Raw genomic sequence first — 20,606 nt, 5'->3', positions numbered from 1 at the left:
TAACTAGGCCTTGATGACTGCCTCCAGCAATACATTAAAAATTTTGAAAGGGAAAAAATCAATGGAGAACAGCTGTTGCACATCACTCATCAAGAACTTGAAGAACTGGGAGTCACTCGCATTGGACACCAAGAATTAATCTTAGAAGCAGTTGATCTGCTCTGTGCATTGGTAAGTAGGCTGTTTTTTGGGGACATTCATTTTAATAATATAGGTTTATGCATCTCCTAGCCAAAGCTAAGATAATGAAGACTGCATGAAATATAGCACCTTTACCAATTCCTGCCTTACTTAAATATTGTTCCTTATTGCTTCAAAATAGGATGTTTGCAGACGCTTCTGTAAGTACAAATGAGTTAACCATTTTCCTTCTGAAAACATTAATATTATTTTTAGTCTTTTTCCATAGATTGTCTTTGTCGTCTCCTTTAGCTTCTTGAGTGCTGTATTCATATGCCATGCATGATCAGCGCTGGCATCCTTATGGCCCAATGATTGTATACCATATGCCCTTACGTTCCACTGAACTTTACCATAGTGCAGTAAACCATATAGTTCCTGCATGTGCAAGGCATGCCAGCACTCAAGGAGTTAATGCAGAAATTGTGGAGGCAGTGTTAATTAGACTGGAAGATGATTTTAAAATTAATTTCAAACCATTTTTGCAAAATCACAGTAGACTTTTACCCTAAACATTAAATACTGACACCATGTGATCAGTTTGCTAGCTTTGTAGTAGCACAGTTTTAATGTGCAGAAGAGTCAGGTTTGGAAGCAAACTTATTTTCTGGCTGGTGAAAAGTTACTGAGTTACATACGCCCTGTTCAAGTTGTCTGGGTGCCAGTAATGTACTATACTTTTTTTCTCTTAAAATGCCTCCTACCAGTTGATAAAATTAAATGTGATGGCACCAATCTTAAAAAAAAAAAACAAAAACCACCACCACCACCAAATGTTGTCGGAAGTTGTCCAGGTAAGGCTCAGAGGCAGAGGAACTTGGATACAAGAAAGTATAAATTGTAATTAAAAAGAGGAGGATGTTTTATGTGTGATGAATAGTCTGGGAGCCCAGGCTTCAAATTTTTGGCTATGTAGCATCTCGTATACAGAAAGCAACAACTGTTTGTTTTTTTTTGATAGAAGTGTCACTTGGGTACTTATCAAGGCTGGATGTGGTGGTGTAAAGCTGGAGAAAGGTATGCCAGTGCAATATGTATAGCCTCACAAAATGTCAAGACACTGTAGTCTTGATGACAAGTGTCCTAGACATCTTGCTGATATTCTTCATTACAGTAAAGACTGTGCTCCGTTCAATAGGTGATTCTGGCAGCACTTGATGGTACTATTAAAATATTTTCATTAGGGCTATCAAACGATTAAAAAATTAATTGGGATAAATTACAATTTTAATTCCACTGTTAATAATAGAATAACATACCATTTTATTTAAATATTGTGAGTGTTTTCTACATTTTCAAATATATTGATTTCAACTACAACATAGAATACAAAGTACAGTGCTCACTTTATATTATTTGTATTACAAATATTTGTACTTAAAAAAAGAAACAAAAGAAATAGTATTTTTCAGTTCACCTCTTAATACTGTAGTGCAATCACTTTATCATGAAAGTGCAACTTACAAATGTACAATTTTTTTTACATAACTGCACTGAAAAAAAAGTAAAACTTTAGAGCCTACAAGTCTACTCAGTCCTACTTCTTGTTCAGCCAATCACTAAGTTCATTTACATTTACAGGACACAGAAAGTATTAGAATTTCTCCATGTTGTTTCCATCTTAGATCTCAGTTCAAGGGATAAACATAAATGATTGATTGGATGCCAAAGTGCATGTGATTACAATCTAGTTGAATTATGTGTGGTGAGGTTCTATGGCCTCTGTTATGCAGAAGGTCAGATTAGATTATCATAATAGTACCTTCTGGTCTGAAATTTTATTAATATTAATCATATTGGGAGCAAGTTGAACATATTGGGAGTAGCTGTAAGAAAAATATTAACGAACATACAGAATTTTGCTTTGATTATGGTTGTAATCCTTTTAATGAACTTTTTTTTGTGAACATTTTGGGAAGTTAAGGTTTGTATGTAAAAACCATTTGGACCTGTATCTGAGATTAGCTTAATCACAAAATAAAACTTTAGGGGCAGAGACAGATGTAGTATTTAGATATTATGTTATCCAGTCAAAGAAAAGTAATACTAGTCCTCCATGAGCTAGATGAGCAATCACACAGCTCAAATATTGAATGTACACCTCTCATTCCTGAATTCACTTGGACAAGAGATCATCTTTGTGCTAACTGGAATAAGGCAGGTTGTTGGAAGTAGAGGGGTTTTTTGAGAAGAAGGAGATCGGAGGAGGAAGTAGCAGCCAAGGACTTTGGTATTGCATAATGTGTGCTCTCATTTTTAATTTTTCTAGTCTTACTTCATTATCCTCCAATTTTTTTTCCTGAATTTTGTATACACTGCTAGCCTTTTCTAGTTCAAAGTAGGAAGGGAAGAAAAAAATGGAAACTTCATCAAAAGCTCCAGAGGGTGATGGCCTGGAGCAACTTTGTCCTCACTTAATCAAAATGGCAGAACGTCTGTTTTAAACACTGCAGTAAGAGCTCTGTAGAGTTTCAGGTCAGAGGGATGAGAGTATTGAGCTGAGCAGCTTCTTCTGTATTCTACAGTATATTTTAGGAAATCCATGCTACATTCAGACGTTATGATTGCTCATCACAGCATTAACGGCATATGCTCAGCTGATGTACCTCCTTCATCTCCAAGGAGGATAAAGACTCCTTGAAGATTCCTGAGATTATGACAGTAGTGCTCTTGTGTGAGCCATGTTGCCAGTAGAAAGAGGAAAGCCCTCTGGTGGGGCTGGCACTTTGCATGGGTGGTCTCAAAGCTGCTTATTTCCTCGAAAATTGGGAGAACTAGAACATGTACAGGACCCAACCCCCTGGGGAGAATGATGTATCAGAAAGTCCAGGTTAAGTTTTCCCACTGACTTTTTCACATGGTTGGCTGATAGGCCTGCATTCTCATTGTTGAATAAAATGCTACATGAATTTCATTTTAGAATTTTTCTTCCAGTGTATAATTTTAGGGGTTTTAAGATAGGACTGACAAATGTAAACTTTTGATCATGTATTTATATTTGTATTGGATTGTACTGAGTTATGAAATCAGCTGAGTGCCAAGCACACTTAGCTGAGAAGGAACCCAGTGATCTGCATAAAAAAAGTCAGTCAGTCATGCTAGAGCCAAATTTTGAATCATGATCTCATAAGTGAATGGATTTGATTCCCAATAACTTTCTTGCAATGTCAAGCTTCATATGTTAACATTGCAACAATTACAGTATAAGCTTCTTATTGATTAAAATCTCTTGTTCACATTTAATACCTTTTCTATGTGATTACAAAATGCACTACAGACTACTTGATATAAATACTTGGAAATAACACTACTAGCAGTGAAATCTAGTATTTGAGATAACAACTTATGAAGCGAAAACTGTGACTGTGATGTGGTGGTATGCGTAGCATATACTGCCAACTCTCCTAATAAGGGGAGTTGAATTTGTCTTGAACACTACAGGGGAAAAAAAAAGACAAGACATCAAGAGTACGGTTTAATTAGGCAGCAATTTTATTAAGCAACACATCTTGCAACTATCTGCCAATAATTCATACAGTGCAGGTCATCCTATTGTAATATGTTCTGCCTGGTTTCAGCACCATTTCTGAGATCCCTGTCTCAGAGTGGTAATGGCTGGGGAAGAGAAGGTTGTGTTTCCAGGTATCAATCATTAGGGGCTCCAACCCCATTCTCACCTTCTTTAGGAGATGTCATTCTCTAAGCTGCTTCCAATTCCAGTTTATCAGGTAACTGGACTCTTATCGATCAATTACCTGCTCTTGGCATCAGCAAAGTTGTGAAAAAAGTGAACTTGACAATCTAATTTACCCATCGGGACCCAGGAGTAAGGCCAAAAGGCTACAGCGTCTAGGCCAATCTGGTAGTGAGGAAAAATTCCTTCCTGGCCTCAAAGGCAACTAGCATGGTGCTCAGAGCAAAGCCCAAAAGACCTGGTCCATCCTTAATCCTGAAGGGGAAGCTTTTCTTCCTTTGCACAATGGTTCCCAGGGCTGGCAAAAGGGTTATAAATAATCTCATTAAGTGTACAGGGGCCACCAAGCTTTGCTAACCCATTTGTCCCACCAGTCACCCCAGAGACCCAGCTCCACAAGACCACAAGAGCACTGAATGCTCACAGGGTGGGGAGTGGGATGTACAATTTAATAGAGATAAGGGTTTTCTTTTCCCTGCTGGCTCAGATATCCCACCTCCCCCACCCACTTCTGAGTCTGGGAGAAAGCAGGGACATTTTCATTGTTCCAGGCCCAGTATACTTTTAGCTTTCCTACTCCTGCTTAAACAAAAGGTTTCTGGTGTTTGAGGTGGCTTGCTGAACTGTCATTTTCTCCTGCCTGTTTCCTAGCTTTGGCTTTAAGCAGAAGTAGTAAAAGGAAGCACAAGAGGTTATTTCTCAGAGTAGTTTTGACCTGATGTCTGAGCCCTTTTAGCTGAGAAATGATTAAATAGTGGAGAAACATCCAAACTTTGGGATACTCATCTGACTGCATCTTTTCAGGTTTGTCCATCACTTTAAAAAAATCACACTCTTACTGTAAAGCTACAGAGGGAGGATGTTAGATCAAATAAAATCCACTTAGCAAAATAAAAATGGTGTTCGTGTTATGAAGGAAGACAAAATTCCAAACTGAAGTTCTGAATATTAAAACTTCAGCAATACTATAAATTCCTGTTGGACAAGAATGAAGATATTAGGTACCTGGGTGATCAAACTTCTAGGGGCAGATCCTGAACTGATGTGAATTGTCAGAGTTGCAGCTAACTGGAGATCTGCCTCCTAACATGTAAGTTTTATATTAATTTGTGTGTGTATAATGGAGACTTTGGCTTCTGAAGCTCATGTAGTGTTAAGCATCAATGTTTTAATGTGTTTCACAGTACAAGTTTCTCATTCATATGGCTGCATGGATGGATTTCAGTAAGAAAATTCATTAAATCATTTAAAAGCTATTTCCCTTTCTTACATTAAGATATAAAGAGGGAACAGAAACGTTACTTTCTGTTGACTGAATTCAAGGATATTGTTGACTTTTTTCTGACACATGGGAAAAAATCAATTGCATCTCTCTGACCTACCTAGTCAAACATCTCCTTATGAAACATGATGTAAAGAAACAAAGTGACATTTCCTCATCTCGGAGTTTGTCAGTATACGTGTACAGGCAGTCACCAGAAAACATTTTCAAATGAATAAAGCTGAACAGTAGGCCTTTCAGAATCAGAGTGGATCACACTTTAACCTTAAGATTATGAACGTCCTCTGTTGGGATGGTGCCAAATTATTATGAATTACTGTGCTTGATATGAATGAATGTGGAGAACATGAGTTTGGTATGGTTTGGTACCTCTGAATTTACTAGAGTATTCTGGGAGCAGGGTTCTCTTAGTATCAGGTAGTTGATATGGAAATTTACTGAGAGTGCTGAGATCGCACTTAAATGGTTAATTGAGACTTTATCTCTGTGTATGTTTCAATATGAAACTTTGGAACATATCGGCCAATGACCAGCTCACCAAGTAAAGAAAATGCAAAAAACATGTCATCAGTGAGCTTGGCATAGGCTGACCTGGGTCAAAATGATCCTTTTGGATGACACCACGCTAAGAGCTCAAGTGAATGATTGATGAGAGGGTAAACATTGACTGACCTTTGGTCTCTGTTTTGCAGTCCCTTCTAAAATATTAATTAGAAAAATCCAGTAATGAAACACCCCCGGGGCATATTTCTGAGACATTTCTGTTTAGCATATATACCTCTTTGAAAACAAGAAGTATATATGCTAAACAGAGTTAGTTCTCCAGTTAACATCTGAAGGGGTCTATGACGCTGTAAGACAGAGGGTGTCAGGGTAGCCAAGACCCTGCTATGAGAGACTTTTGAACCAGAGGGCCTCAGGGTAACAAAGACCTGGCTTCAGGGGACATTTGACAGACCAAGTACTTGAAGAGGAAGAGAAGAAAATAAGTCTCTCTCTAAGGCCACGTCTACACTATGGGATAACATCGAATTAGCTAAAATCGGTTTTATAAAACTGATATTATAAATTCTATTTCATGCGGCCACACTAGGCACAGTAATTTGGCGTTGTGCGTCCATGGTCCAAGGCTAACGTCGATTTCTGAAGCGTTGCATTGTGGGTAGCTCTTCCATAGCTTATCCATAGTTCCGCAGTCTCCCGCGCCCTTGGAATTCTGGGTTGAATCATATTTGTCGAGGGTGTTCTGGGTAAATGTCGTCATCATTCCTTCTCCGGGAAAACATCAGCTGACAATCCTCTCGCTCCGTTTTTCCCTGGATTGCCCTGGCAGACGCCTAAGCACGGCACCATGGGTCCGTTCAGCTTTTTTTTTTTCTGGCACCTTATGTGTACTGGATGCTGCGGACAGAGAGCGATACTCAGTGCTCACAGCAGCATTCTTGCTTTTGCAATATAGCAAGAGATGTTACCGGTCTACTGTACCGTTCACTGCGGAGAAAACTGGCAATGAGATGACGGTTTCTCATCCTCCTTGGTCTTGTCGCTGCTTATCATGAGTGCCCCTGGCTGACATCGGCGGGGCGCAACGCAAAGCAAAAATTGGGATGATCACTTGGGATGAGTACAATCCTCCCTTATGGTTTTCAACAAATGACTCAGTCTGCTAGAATAAGGGCAAGTGTATTAGAGGACCAGGTACAGGAAAACACAGCGCTCCGTGTCAGTATCACAGGGGGTGCCCTGCAAACACTCCACCCTTGCCTTCCCTCCTCCCTCACGCTTCTGGGATAGCCGTGGCAGTGTCCTGCCCATTGTGTCATGAAGTAATAAAGAATGCAGGAATAAGAAACACTGAGGTTTAGTGAATAAAATGAGGGGAGGCAGCCTCCGACGCGATGAATAGTCCAGGCAAGACATTAAGCGGTGTGGGGGAGAGGAGCAGCATGCTGTGCAGATAGACAGTCCAGGCAGTACCAGATCTTTTCTTTACACAGGAAAGGGAAGGGGCTGAAGCCCGCCAGTTGCTATGATGAAGCTGTATTGAAGCCATTTTGTCCTATCTACTGGAGTAACCCAATGTTGGCCTCAGATGTCAACCCGTTAGATAAATTTTCATGAGGAGGTTACATACGTCCTATCACCGCCTCTACCACTGGGCAGGGAGGAGAGGGAAGGAGCGGATACTGCTCTTCAACTGCGCAGGGCATCGCATCTAACCAGCAGCATTCGAGAATACACACATGGTGACATTGAAAGTAGTCAAGACATGATTCTTCTTCCCTTTCTCGTTTACGTCGGGGGGGGGGAAGAAACTAGAGGAGCTATTCCCTGAACACGCCAGACACGTGTTTGAACCTACAAGACATTGGTGGCTCAGCAGAACAAATACTTTTCCAGAGAGACTGCTTGGAGCTGCGCGATATGCTGGGAGTCCTCACTACCCCCTCATCCATGAGCGTTCCATTTTGAGTTCTGGTCTTCCGTTACGCTTGATCACGCAGTTGGCTGGTTGATATCCCTGGGAGATTTTTTCAAACGCTTTGGCATTTCGTGTTCTGTATCGGCAATCGATACAACAGATTTGTCTCCCAATACAGCGATCATATCTAGTATCTCCCGTACGGTCCATACTGGAGCTCTTTTTGGATTTGAGACTGGCACCCACCCGTGCTGTCCTCGAGCTCCACGCTGAACAGAATGTAATTCAAAAGTTCGCGGGGCTTTTTCCTGTTTACCTGCTGCTGCATCTGGTTCAGAATTGCTTCCAGACGGTCAGTAGTGCACTCTGGATACCGCCCTGAGGCAATAACGTCGATTTCCGTCACACTAACCGTAATCCGATATGTTAATATCGAATTTAGCGCTACTCCTCTCGTTGGGATGGAGTACAGAAATCGATTTAAAGAGCCCTTTATATCGATATAAAGGACGTTGTAGTGTGGACGGGTACAGCGTTAAATCGATTTAACGCTCTTTAAATCGATTTAAACGCGTAGTGTAGACCAGGCCTAAGACTGGTAGCTGTACTTCCTTTGCGAATCAAGATACTGTTTAAGGCCAGCATAGTAACTGAGGGTTTACACTTGGGGAATTGAGGCTTATTAGGGAGATGTATTAAATAACCTCTTACCGCTTGTGTGATTCTTTCTTAAATAATCTGCTGTGCATTTAGGAAATTGAATCCGAATTTTCACCTGTACTAGTAACAATCCACCCCGTTGTGAGCCATTAAAGATTTTTTTTCAACATCCTTTAATGGCCGCAGTTATCTACAATCAAGGAAAGAGCCAAACCCTACCACAACCACAGAAATTAGATGTTGAAAACACTTTTTAACTTTTTTCCATTCTGCAGATATCCAGGGGAAGGTAGGAAGAAGTTCAGGGCATTGTCAGAGATGAAGAACCATGACCCTGCTTATCTAGCTCGAGGGCCCTGAGCTGCCACCCAGTGGAATGGGTGGCCTGGGTTCTCTCCTGATGGACTTGGTAGTTAAGGAAATTCTTTTTCAGACTCCTGGGCACCAGGAATAGACTGACAGCCCCACTAGGCTACGTGAGCCCAGCCTCGCCCCCAACAAATAAGCCCCTATGGCAAAGATTGCCCCCATCTTCTCTCTCTTTTTAATAAATCTTAGTTATTATATCCTATGTAATTTCATGGAGCTGTTACCAAAGAAAAGAAAACCTCTTAAGCTCTACAGAGAGATGCTGCAGAGTAAAGAGTTTCTGTAAGCTACATGCTTCTCTGTCTCAATCAAGAGGCATGGACAGAGGAATCCACTCTCTGTAAGTTTGCTGCCATCAGACTGCAGTGGGCAGACACAATGGGAGAGGAGGAGGTGAGAGTTGGAGGAGGTGTGGACTGCAGCAGAGAAGAGAACAAATATATTCTCTGGGAAGGACTTAAATGAATATTTAGGGTCAGGAAACCTGGGTGGAGGCACAGTTGGGAAGGAGGCAGAGACAAGGATGAAATTCTCTGACCACCTTCACTATTCCCGCCCCCATCGCAATCAATGGGTCTGCAGGGCAGTATATAGATTAGAGCATAATTTGGTGCCATATATTTACAGAGATTTATTTGTATTGGACAAGATGTGGCCTAAGATCTTCAAATTATCAAATTAACTCTTTATTGGTCAACACTGGATGTGTATCTAATTGTTGCATGGGATATTTTCACCACTGCTGTGGAGGACAGCAGGGAATTCCTGTTATATACATTACTTGTTTTAATTTATGTGAGCTGCTTTATAGATAATAATGCCATGGACAAATAAAGTTTTTTATAATCTAATACTCTTATTCTTTGTGCCATCAGAAATATGTTTATGATCGGGAAGGAATTTTAATTTAGATGAACAGAATCACTAATTCGAGGCTTTGAAAATACATATAAACTAATGTGGTTTCTGTATAAAATATTTTCAAAACAGTCAGCATTTGAAGGATGAACGCTAAACATTGTAAGATACACGTGTATTGTTGGAGAAGGGCCATTTTTGTTAACATATGAAAAATGCTTCTTATTAACCACTTCTACCAGAAGCATTTTTGTTTATGTAACCAATATTGCTCATTGAGTAAGGTATATACTGTAGTAGTCTTGCTTGATATATGACCTTTTCAACCTAGTAATACCATCAGGAATCCAAATTATTAGTCGCTCAAGGAAATAGTCAGAACTATGAAGAACTTCAGATGACCCAAGGTTATAAAATAAGTGTTTAGATTAGGGGTAGGCAACCTATGGCATGTATGCCAAAGGCGGCATGCGAGCTGATTTTCAGTGGCACTCTCACTGGTCCTGGCCACCGGCTCTGCATTTTAATTTAATTTTAAATTAAGCTTCTTAAACATTTTAAAAACCTTATTTACTTTACATACAATAGTTTAGTTATATATTATAGACTTATAGAAAGAGACCTAAAAATGTTAAAATGTACTACTGGCACACAAAACCTTAAATTAGAGTGAATAAATGAAGACTCGGCACGCCACTTCTGAAAGGTTGCCAACCTCTGGTTTAGATGCTCCTACCATCTGTATCTGGATCAACTCTCTACTGTTTAAAATGAGTCATTGCAATGTGTTTATACACAAGGCTAAGATGTTTTGTATATTATAGGTGGTTTAAGTTTCCAATTCAAGCTAACCATCAGGAAAAATGGAAAAAACTATGATGTAAGCATCTCAAAAGTAGGATTCTTCATGGATTTCTGTATTTTTTATCAAAAGTAGCTATATGTGGCACTTCAAAGGTAACATACTTGATGCAAGATGTTGCAAGGAAAAGTACTACATAAATGCCCAAAGATAAAGCAATATAAGGCATGGCAACATTAAAAATTGTAAGACTCCTTGGTCTTAGGGAATACATGCTGAGAGCTAAAAATATTGATGTCATCATGATTAAACCGTCTAATCTAATACTTCTGCAAATTTGGGGAGCAATAAACAATAATACAACAGTTAAAGGTGCCATTCTCAAGCAAAAAGGCCCAAAAAGCAACTGGTAATTTCAGATAAATCTCATTTCTCTCAGTTGCAAACAAAATATTGACAAGTGTTCTTAGTCAACCCATGGACAAATCACAAACAGTGTACTCCCAGAGTTATGGGGCAATCTGTAATCATAATGAACAACTACTGATATGAATTTTTGCCATTCAAGAATATTATTGGAATGATAGAAAAATGCTTACGTAGCCTCTACTGATTTGCCAAATGCCTTTGCTGCAATCTACCATCCTTGTTTGTTGTAGCTTTTGAGAGATTGTGAGTGGTTGGATCAGATGGCCAGGATTATCTGACAACTCCATTAACATACAGGTGGGCAAGTGTGTGCAAACTGAAGAGACTCATTCTTTCAGCACTGCAAATTGTATTAAGCAAGGGGTGCATCATCCTCCGATCTCTATTTGGCCTTTTCTTTGCAGACCTATTATATTCAGCAACTTGTAACTTGCTCTTGGGAGAAAAGGTTAGATTTTTCTCATACAAACTCCTTCATGCAGACAAGAGACATTAATCAATGAAGGCGTTGGAAGCTTTTTATTAAAGAAGTGCTCTTTGCAGATGACTGTGAACTTCTAGCCCAGTTAGAGCAAGATAATTACATCTCATTTTGCCGCTATCTCTGTAAACTTTGGCTTAAAAATTAACATTTCAAAAACCAAAGTTATGTACTAACTAGCATCAAACCTTATGTTAAAACATATATCAGAATTAATAGTACAGTTCTCAGCATAGTGACAAAAGTTAATCACCATGGAAATGTCTGCACAAACAGTGTTTTAATATATAGCTAAAAAGCTAGCTTTGTAATATGCATCTGCTTTTTGAACGCGTGTGGAAGCAACATGACACTTCATAGAAAGATCAATCTGGATAATGCAGCAATACTGTCCCATACTATGATAGCACTGAGACATGGGCGTTGTACGGATGTAATGTTGAGTGTTGTACATCTTCTGTATGAGGTGTCACATGAGTATACAAATAGCTATCATTAGAAAGGTATTTTGGGTTTTGCACCAGGTACATGAAGCAAATTAGCAAATATTTCACTCAACTCTTCTAGTGACCAGGTCTTACAACTCCTTTGGGACCAGAAAGTAGTTGAGCCTGTTCCAGTGTTCCCTATTTGGGAAGTACTTTAGAACCAGACAAGTAGCTTCAAGGAACAGGTGGAAGAATGAAAGGCTACCTGCTATACCATGTAAAGTTGTGAGGGAGAGTTAAATTCCAACTATATCTCCTAGTTAGATCTTTTGGGATGCTGATGTTCTTCCTCAGCCTATGAAATTGGGAAACTGGTAAGTGACAGGGTTCCTAACTAAATCTCAATGTGTAACACACAGGCTAAGTGTGTTCTTCCACTGTCTATTGGGTAGTTCATATACAGGAAAAGAACTTACTGCTGCTACCAGCTAAAAGAGATAATCCTGTAGGTAAAGCAATAATCCTGTGCTTTTGGTACTGAAGGTTTAAATTAAATCATTGCTGGCAACTTCCAGTGAGAATCGTTACACACGCAAAACGTTAGACCTTCTCTTCAAGGGTAGGTGACAGGAAATGTATCCAAAGAGAAGTTGCAGGGGAACTTCTCCATAGCCTCACTGGTGCTTGTTTTGAAGCCATATAAGATGGGGTAGCAGCAGTCCACATTACTGGAACCCTATTGTAGGATTGGGGCCTTAATGTCTACATACTACACGCAAGTTGTCACACGTTTTTGCCTTAATACACTCTTACAATGTGAGATTGTACACTTCTCTTTGTTCTGTGGTTTCAGTTTAATTGCTGCCTCAGTAGAACACCTGTGCATTGATGTATTTTTGCTGTGAATTAACAAGAATTTGGGAGCTAAGCTATGCTATGCTTTATAGGTTATTATACAGCCTTCATGACCCTAGTATCTGAATACTGTAAAAGTTTAAAGTGTGGATGAGAACACCATCTCGCTAAAAATAGAACACTTGTTAATGACCAATTAAGAGAGACCTTGTTAAAAGCAGCCTGAATCAAAATTTTGGGAACTAAATTTTGCGACTAGTTTATCACTATAAAAACAAGAAGTAGGTCAAACAAAAAAGTATAGAGAAGAGATTGAAGGAATGTACAGTAAGGACTATTATATAGTACATTATAAAGTAACAAGGTGAGCAGGAGAGAGTGGTGGAATTAGAAACATTGGATCAGATCATCAGCAGATGTAAATAAAATGAGCTCCATTGAAGTACCGGGAACTATGCTGTTTTATCATGCTGACGATCTGGCCCAATATGTGGGGATTGAACTAAATATTTATGTAGATAGGCAAGGATTTTAAATCATGCAGAGGAGCATGCTGGCAAAGCGACAGGATGACATTTTCCACTTCAATCATCTGTTTAGGATTTAAACACAAGGCAAACTGTCAAAAGCTACAGCTATGTCAGTAATGGCTGGAGGACAATGGAACATTTGTATTCTGATGTCTCTAGTCTAATCTGAAATGTCTAGGTTCACTTCGCTCTCTATCTTTGAAAAATAAAACTCCCTTATGACATATGCGTAAATACATTACATGATTTTTCTAAATATGGTGCATTGCATGGCTATAGAGCCTGAATTAAAATAAAGCTCAGAAAAGCATACTTACAAGTGTTATTTCCTGTCATTTATAAATGTAACTACTTACAGGTAAATAGTACCACATTGCTTTTTGAATAATGGTATCTTACTCTACCTTAATACTAAAGAACATAATATATATAATCCTTTAGAAAAGAGAGAAACAGAATAAGAAAAACTAATCAAACCAAAAAAACCCATACATTTTGTGCATAAAACTTTCTTATATTAGACTATCATTATCAATTTTGAGTACTCCTGTACATTCTTGCTATTTCATTTTTAATTCATGTAATCATTGAGGGACAGATTCTGATCTCAGTTACATCTGTGCATATCTTGAATTACTACATTGACCTTAGAGGGACATGGTGCGTGAGGTAATATCTTTTAATATCTTAGAAATTGGCCCAGTAACAGATATTACCATCCACCTTGTCTCTCTAATAACCAGGGACCAATACTACTACAACAATACTGCATACACTAACTTCAGTATAGCTACTCCAAATGCACAGTAATGTAGCAGAGTACAGTCTGGCCTTAAAATACCATGCATCAATAAACATCAGTTCTACTTTATACTCTACACATCATCCATTTAGTGGGCCGTACTGTGGACCATTGACTTTTTTAAAGATGGAATTCTTCATTGATTTCAGAGGGGATTTCTGCTTAAAAGCGGGCAGTGCCCATGCTATGTGAGCCGTAGCTTGCAGTCTGCATCAGTGTGGCATTCCATTCTGTCTCTACTCAGGCACATTATTCAATATAATAAACAGAAGAGACTCAAAAATACCTAAATTTATCTGAGTCTTAGTTAGGGCCAAATTGTGCATCATGGGTTCAGCTCAGCATTTGCAGTGTGGGTCACCGAGCCAGAACTTTTGCAGTTTCCTGGAAATGCACATTGCAGAGGCATCTCTTCTGTATGCATTCACCCTGGTGTTTGGGCAGCCCCACTCTTCTCCCTTTTGAAAGGCTATCATTAACAGCGAGTGTTGGTTTCACTCCCATCTACACCATGGCAGGCCCTTGCACAGGATCACGAGGGATGTGACACCCTCTTGTGTTCCCCACTTGCTCACCTGCACAGACATCTAAAGTCTGGCCTTAAGTTGTAAGTAACTTAAGGGAAAAACAATTTATATGTTTCTCCACTGCCCTGTATCTTGTGCTGTCTGTTATACCTGTACTCTCATTCTGATAGAATTTTACATCCACTTTGCATTTAAAAAGGATTGCAATAACTGAAAGGTAGTGGGAAAATCAAGCCCTGGATGGTCTTCCCTGTGTCATCTGTGTCTTGCTTAAGATGATAATGTATCATTTTCAAACCCTAAATAATGTCCAGTTTAAAACTGAAAAGCATCACTAATATACATGATCATGGAACATATTTCTCCTTTAAAAAAATCTAAATTCAAAAAATCCAGTAACATAGGTACTTGTGAGAGTCCCACATGTAAAGGTGGAAGGTGAAAATAAGATAAAGTAAAGGTGGAATTTAGAAGGAAATTAAATGTGGAGTGGAAAGGGAATCTGTTTGATACAGTTATGAAGAGCCCATGTGATAATATGCTGAATTAGAAGTATACAATCTGTATGTAAGAAAATGAGAGAATATAAAATACTAGGGTTACAGTGGTTAGGGAAAATAAATGCATGAGTGAAAGACAGAATGCCTGAGGGAGCTTAGGTGTGCAGGGAGAAATAATAGTGGCACTTTAGCATGGACAACAAAGACCATTTGCGCTGAAGTTAAGTACAGTGAGAGGTGATGAGGTGACCCATGGCCTCAGCTTTGGTTCTTTCTCCATCCTGAAAAGATAAATCATGAGAGGATTTTATAAAACCATGGAGGTGTTTAATTCATATAACTGGAATGATAGCCAGGGGAAAAAACTAAGGGAATCTGCAAGTTCCTAGAGATGGTGTAGGATTGCTGCCTTATTACAGCTGGCTGAGCAAATCTCCATAGTCGGGCCCTTCTCTGGACCTAATCACTGGAAATGGCCAAGTATGATACATAGGCTTGAAAGTGGAGAGCATGTAGGGCACCACTTGTAATCTTTATGAGATGTAAATTGCTAATAAGCCTATGTCCTGGTGGGGACAGTTGCATGAAAATATTTGACTTTAAGAAGACAAATTGAAGGAATACACAGTGTCTTGGGGAATGGAGTTCTATAAAATGTATAAAAATCAGTAGGGGAAAAATGGGATGTATTTTAGCAGCCAGCTGCAATTAAAATTCATACATGTAAAGTCTAAGCAAGTGAAAAGGTATTGGAGGCCATTATTTTTATGATGTTGCAGACAACCTACAAGAGAAAATATAAGCAGTCTGTTGAGGAGGCAGATTAGGAGAATCAGAAGTAAGTGAAAAAGGAAATAAATAATACTTAATTACAAAGAATATTTATTGTAATTAAAATATACTGTGTATACATGAACTTCAGCTAAGTGAAATAAATGATCCAGTGAATAATGATTAATGGCTAGATGGAAACAAAAGACTAGAAAGTATCAGAAATACATCTAGCAGCACTTAATGAGTGGGTTATTAATTCTCTTAATTTTAAGCATTATGTTTTTTACAGTGGAAGACCCTATAAAAAGACCACTAGGACCATCAGTTAGTAACACATGGCAATATCTTTAATTTGCACATTCATTTCCAATTTTTTTCTATTTTTAGAACATAGCTGCCAAATTAAATGAAATCCCTTTGCACTCAGCATTTTCTAACAGCCATCTCTTCCTTTGCCATAAATTCTTTTCTAGTCTGACCAGTGTAAGGTAACATTGATGTAGTGATTTGCAATAATTTCTTCTGCAGTAGCACATATTTAACATGAAGAATCTGATCTCCAGATGTTTCCACTCCTTTCCATCATTTCTTTTCTTTTGCATTAAAACTGTTCAAATCTTTATATAAAATGAATTCACTCCTTTATACCCATATCTGGAGTAATAGATTTTTCTGTTTTCTAAATATCTTTAAAGACTTCTCTTTGCTGACATATTCTTTGATCTGAAAATATTGTGAATATTTAAAATCTTGGGAAATGTATTTCCTTTTTAATCTAAAATCTAATCAAGTTCAGTTTCAGAATAAATCCTTAAATATGTGACATACATGATGTTTTGTTGTTTCTTTCCCTAGTCTTCAAAGTTCCTTTTTACTAGCCTAGACTGAAATCCTAATTTACATATATCAGTGCTAGAAGAATGTGCTAGAATCCCGCATCTTTACAGTGACAGTAGTAGGACAATAAAATTTATATAATTTTTATGTCCCAATACTTTTCTTTATCTTTTCAGCAAGAGAAGCCAGGCATTCCATGACTATCCAGAGCTGCTTCTTATGCTGTACCTAATCAATAAACATTGTTAATCATCAGGCTTGGAAATTATTTTCAAATATTAGGAAGGGTGGTTGGTTGTTTTTTTTTTTGTAGTTGATGCATAAATTATTTTAGGCTTACTGTGGAAGGATTTTTTTTTCAGTCTTTTCAAATAATTCATTTGTTAGTATTGACAAAAAGAGACACATTCTAACACCACTGTCCGATTCTGACGCCAGTGCTGCCCTTCTGCCAACCAGTAGGAGATTGGGGGGGCGGGGGGAAGGTGCGTGTGGAGGGAGAGGGACTTGTAGCTTGGTTTCACTTGGGAGGAGAAATCAGTGACACTTAGTCTGGATATATTCTAAATGTTACCTGTTTTATTTACAAATAAACACCAGTCCTGTAATGGAGAAACAAACAGTATACAGGCAATCCCTTCATCTAGGATAGGAATCACAGCACAGCTCCAGGCCCAGATCCCAGAGAGCAGCTCTGCTGTAGAGACTAACTCTGTTCAAAGACTAAAGACAAAGACCGCAAACTTTCCTGCTGCTCACACAGCACCATATCCAAAATAACCATCTCAAAACAAAACCTTGCAAAAACTAATGACGTTATACCATGTCTTCCCAAGATTGAATATTTGCTTGCATACTTGCATAAACTGGAAGAATATGTGCATAGCAGTGCCATGTGGTGATGCCAGTTATGACAATATGAAATGTCTATTGGTAACATTTCAAAAAGTACCTCACTGACTTAGAAGCCTTTGTCTTGTTGAGTGTCAGTGAGACTTAGGTCCAGTTACCACAACAGAGCCTACACATTTATTTCAGTTATAAGCTCAATTACAAAAAATACATGAAAGTGTATAAGATTTTATAACAATGTATAATAACAAAAGTAGATGGAAAGTAGGTTGATTGCTTTTAACAATATAAACAAGTGCAAAAAAACTAGCTAGACTACATTAATCTCAGCAAAAAGGCCACATTAATATAATTTAAGGCCTATGTTGAAATTATGCTTGCCAAAAAACAAATGATGTGCAATCAGAAATTAATGAATTAAAATTGATGTGTTGGATATTAAGCCTAATCGGTGGACAAAGTAATGAAGGGATAGGCTATCTTACCCTTTACTCCTTTTGGGGGTCTTTAAAGAAAGACTTTGGGAAAAGATAGAGAAGAACAGACTGAGATTTACTGAAGCAACCTTTACCATCCTGGCTGCCACTCCCACCTGAGCATTTTTTTTTTTTGCGGGGGATGGGGGGGAACCCTGAGCTTTTATTGTTTGAAGTCTGAAAGATGTTTTGATTTCACTGGGCCAGAGACAGAGATTCAGATGATATCACTACTTTTACTAGCTTCAACTGAACTCCAAACACCATGGGAGATGAAGCAGGGTTGGAGTTTAACAGCAGCAGCAACCACGCTAGCTCATTTTGACTAATTTTTTCCTTTATTTAAAAGGACAGTTGTTATTTTGATACTATTTAAGAGACTATTATACAAGGCATTTTTTAATCTTTTTAGCTAAAGGAAAAGGGAACAAGGAATATTGTTAAAATGAAAATCTTGCTAAATATTTTACATTTTAAATGTTTTAACTTTTATAGTATTTTATATTTAATAAAAAGTTAGCAGAGATATGTGCAGAAATTTAAATTTTACCGCTTTTTTTGTGGGGGGCACCGGTAGGGAACGCAGAACTCCTCTGGCAGAGTGGGGGGGGGGGGGGGCGGAGAGCAAACTCCTCCACCCCCAGAGCCCTGGCAAGGGGCACAGAACTCCTCCTGCTCCTGGGCTGTGATGGGGAGAGCAAGAGATCTCCTCTCCCTGGGGCTGGAGAAGTTAGCTCTCCCTGCCGCAGCCTGATCACTCTCCCTGCAGTAGCCCAGGAGCAGGACGAGTTCTTCACCCCTTGCAGATTATTGTGGGGCTTGTGCTCCTGCTTGCCCCCACCCTGCGCTCACCCTGAAGGTTAAAAGGGATGTTTAATTATCTTTGCCATGATACTAAGCAGGCTGAAGATTTTGTAGATTAAACTCCAAGTATTTGGGTTATGTTAACACCTTTGGGCTTATATATTTCATCTATATTAACACAACAGCTCCTAAGTGCCTAAGTCACTTTTGAAAGCAGGACTTGCGTATTTTTTGAAAATTTTAGTATATATGAATTTACTTTTCCTGCATAATATCCAGTTGCCAGAATTTCAGTTTTAGTATAATTTACTTTCAAATCAGAAGCTTTTCCAAATTCTTTAATATTTTTTATTGTTAATTCTGTCAGACTTTTACAGGTCCAATAATATTAACATAACATCATCCATATACAAAGACAGTTACGGTGTGAATCTTCTGTTTTAATCCTTTTAATTGTTGAATGCAAATTGTGTATGTGTTAAGAACATTTTTGACAAACTAGTGAAAGGCAAATGGATTTCTGTTTTGTATTATATGTGACACATTTGAAAGATTTCCCAGTCTCATAGTCCTTCTTTGAGACAGTTTAAGGAGACACATTCTCTACAAGTGTTAAAGTCAGTAGAGATTGACAGTTCTTCCAAATGAAATTGATGCATTTAAGTAACTGTGAACATGAAGCACCTACATTACCTGCAAGTTCTGAAGATGATAAGTTACCTCAAGGAAGAGTAGCCACTTTTGAAAAGAATAAATAAGATGGACTAATACAATCCATCACTTCATATTATATCCTGTTATGTAGCCTGGTAAAACTCAGTGGGATCTCACTCAGTATGGGTGTTACTCCCATTACTGATAAGATTTACCTGCACTCATTGATGAGGAATAGGAGACCATAGTGAATGCTTGTCCTGCATTGCTGCTTTAGGTCAGGGGTTCTCAACCTTTCTGAGGCCCCCCCAAACATGCTATAAAAAGTCCATGGCCCACCTGTGACACAGCAACTGGTTTTCTGCATATAAAAACCAGGGCCAGCGTTAAGGAGTAGCAAGCAGGGCAGCTGCCCAGGACCACATGCCACAGGGGGCACCATGAAGCTAAGTTGCTCAGGTCCCCAGCCTTCAGCCCCGTGCAGTGGGACTTTGGCTTTCTGCCCTGAGCCCCAGTATGTCTAACACTGGTCCTACTTGGCAGACTCCCTGAAACCTGCTTACAGCCCCCTAGGGGCCCCTAGGCCCTTGGTTGGGAACCACTGCTTTAGAGAAATGCTGTAGCAGAATGTATATAAATGAGTAGGGAAGGAACTCCACATAGGCTGATCCAACATCAGTGTCTATAGCTAGAGGGAAAAGATTGGATGCATTGAATCCACAGGCAATGCCTAATGTCTGTATATGTTATAGCTTCTGTGTATGCTTTTGCATATGTTCTGGGGATTTCTTGAGGCATTTGTTTTAATATCTGAATTAGGATTTTTTAGACCTTTTTGGAAGGTCTAAAAGTAGGTTTGAAAATTCTTTTTTTTCTTAAGAATTTCAGCTGTTTCAGCTGAAGTTACTGATACAGTAGGCTCCATCTCTGCAGTGTTGGATTGATGGATCTGCAGTGATGGTGATCTGGGCATTGATGACTCGTGCTCAGTCTTTTCACAACCACTGCTAGGTTTCAGGGAATGGAGATAGTCTCTTCTCCCTCAGATAAGGAAAGGGACTGTGAGGATAATCAAGCTCATGGTCTGCTGTTGTATCTACAGCAACATCCAAAGGCTACTAGTGCCTGGATAATTGGGTGCTCTAAGGCCTTCCTCTCCATGAAAGGTACCTCCCACAGGGATCTGAATGGAGGTGCTCCAGAGTCTCTGATTGGACCAGATACACTATTTAAGCTGAAAAAGACACTTGAAGTTGTCTGTGCAACAAAGTGGATCCCGGCTTGGTTATGCTACAGACCCTGCTATCTGCTATCTAACTCTCAGCCTCATCCCCCGTTCCTGACTTCAACTCTGCCCTCTTGCCTTGTCTTGTCCTCAGCCTAATTTTGG

At 39.0% G+C, this 20,606-nt stretch overlaps 1 protein-coding gene across 1 annotated transcript in view; it reads left to right on the top strand.

The window, feature by feature from the left end:
• LOC116816345 (connector enhancer of kinase suppressor of ras 2-like) overlaps window positions 1–20,606 on the top strand; it is a 518,029-nt gene that overhangs the window by 156,535 nt on the left and 340,888 nt on the right. Inside the window, exon 2 of the mRNA XM_075068744.1 lies at window positions 8–171. Coding sequence (XP_074924845.1) covers window positions 8–171 — 164 coding nt within the window. The remainder of the gene's footprint in view (window positions 1–7; window positions 172–20,606) is intronic.

The sequence above is a fragment of the Chelonoidis abingdonii genome, chromosome 8 (genome assembly GCF_003597395.2).
Source record: "Chelonoidis abingdonii isolate Lonesome George chromosome 8, CheloAbing_2.0, whole genome shotgun sequence".
NCBI lineage: Eukaryota > Metazoa > Chordata > Testudines > Testudinidae > Chelonoidis > Chelonoidis abingdonii.
This window is presented reverse-complemented; position numbering and strand designations above follow the sequence as displayed.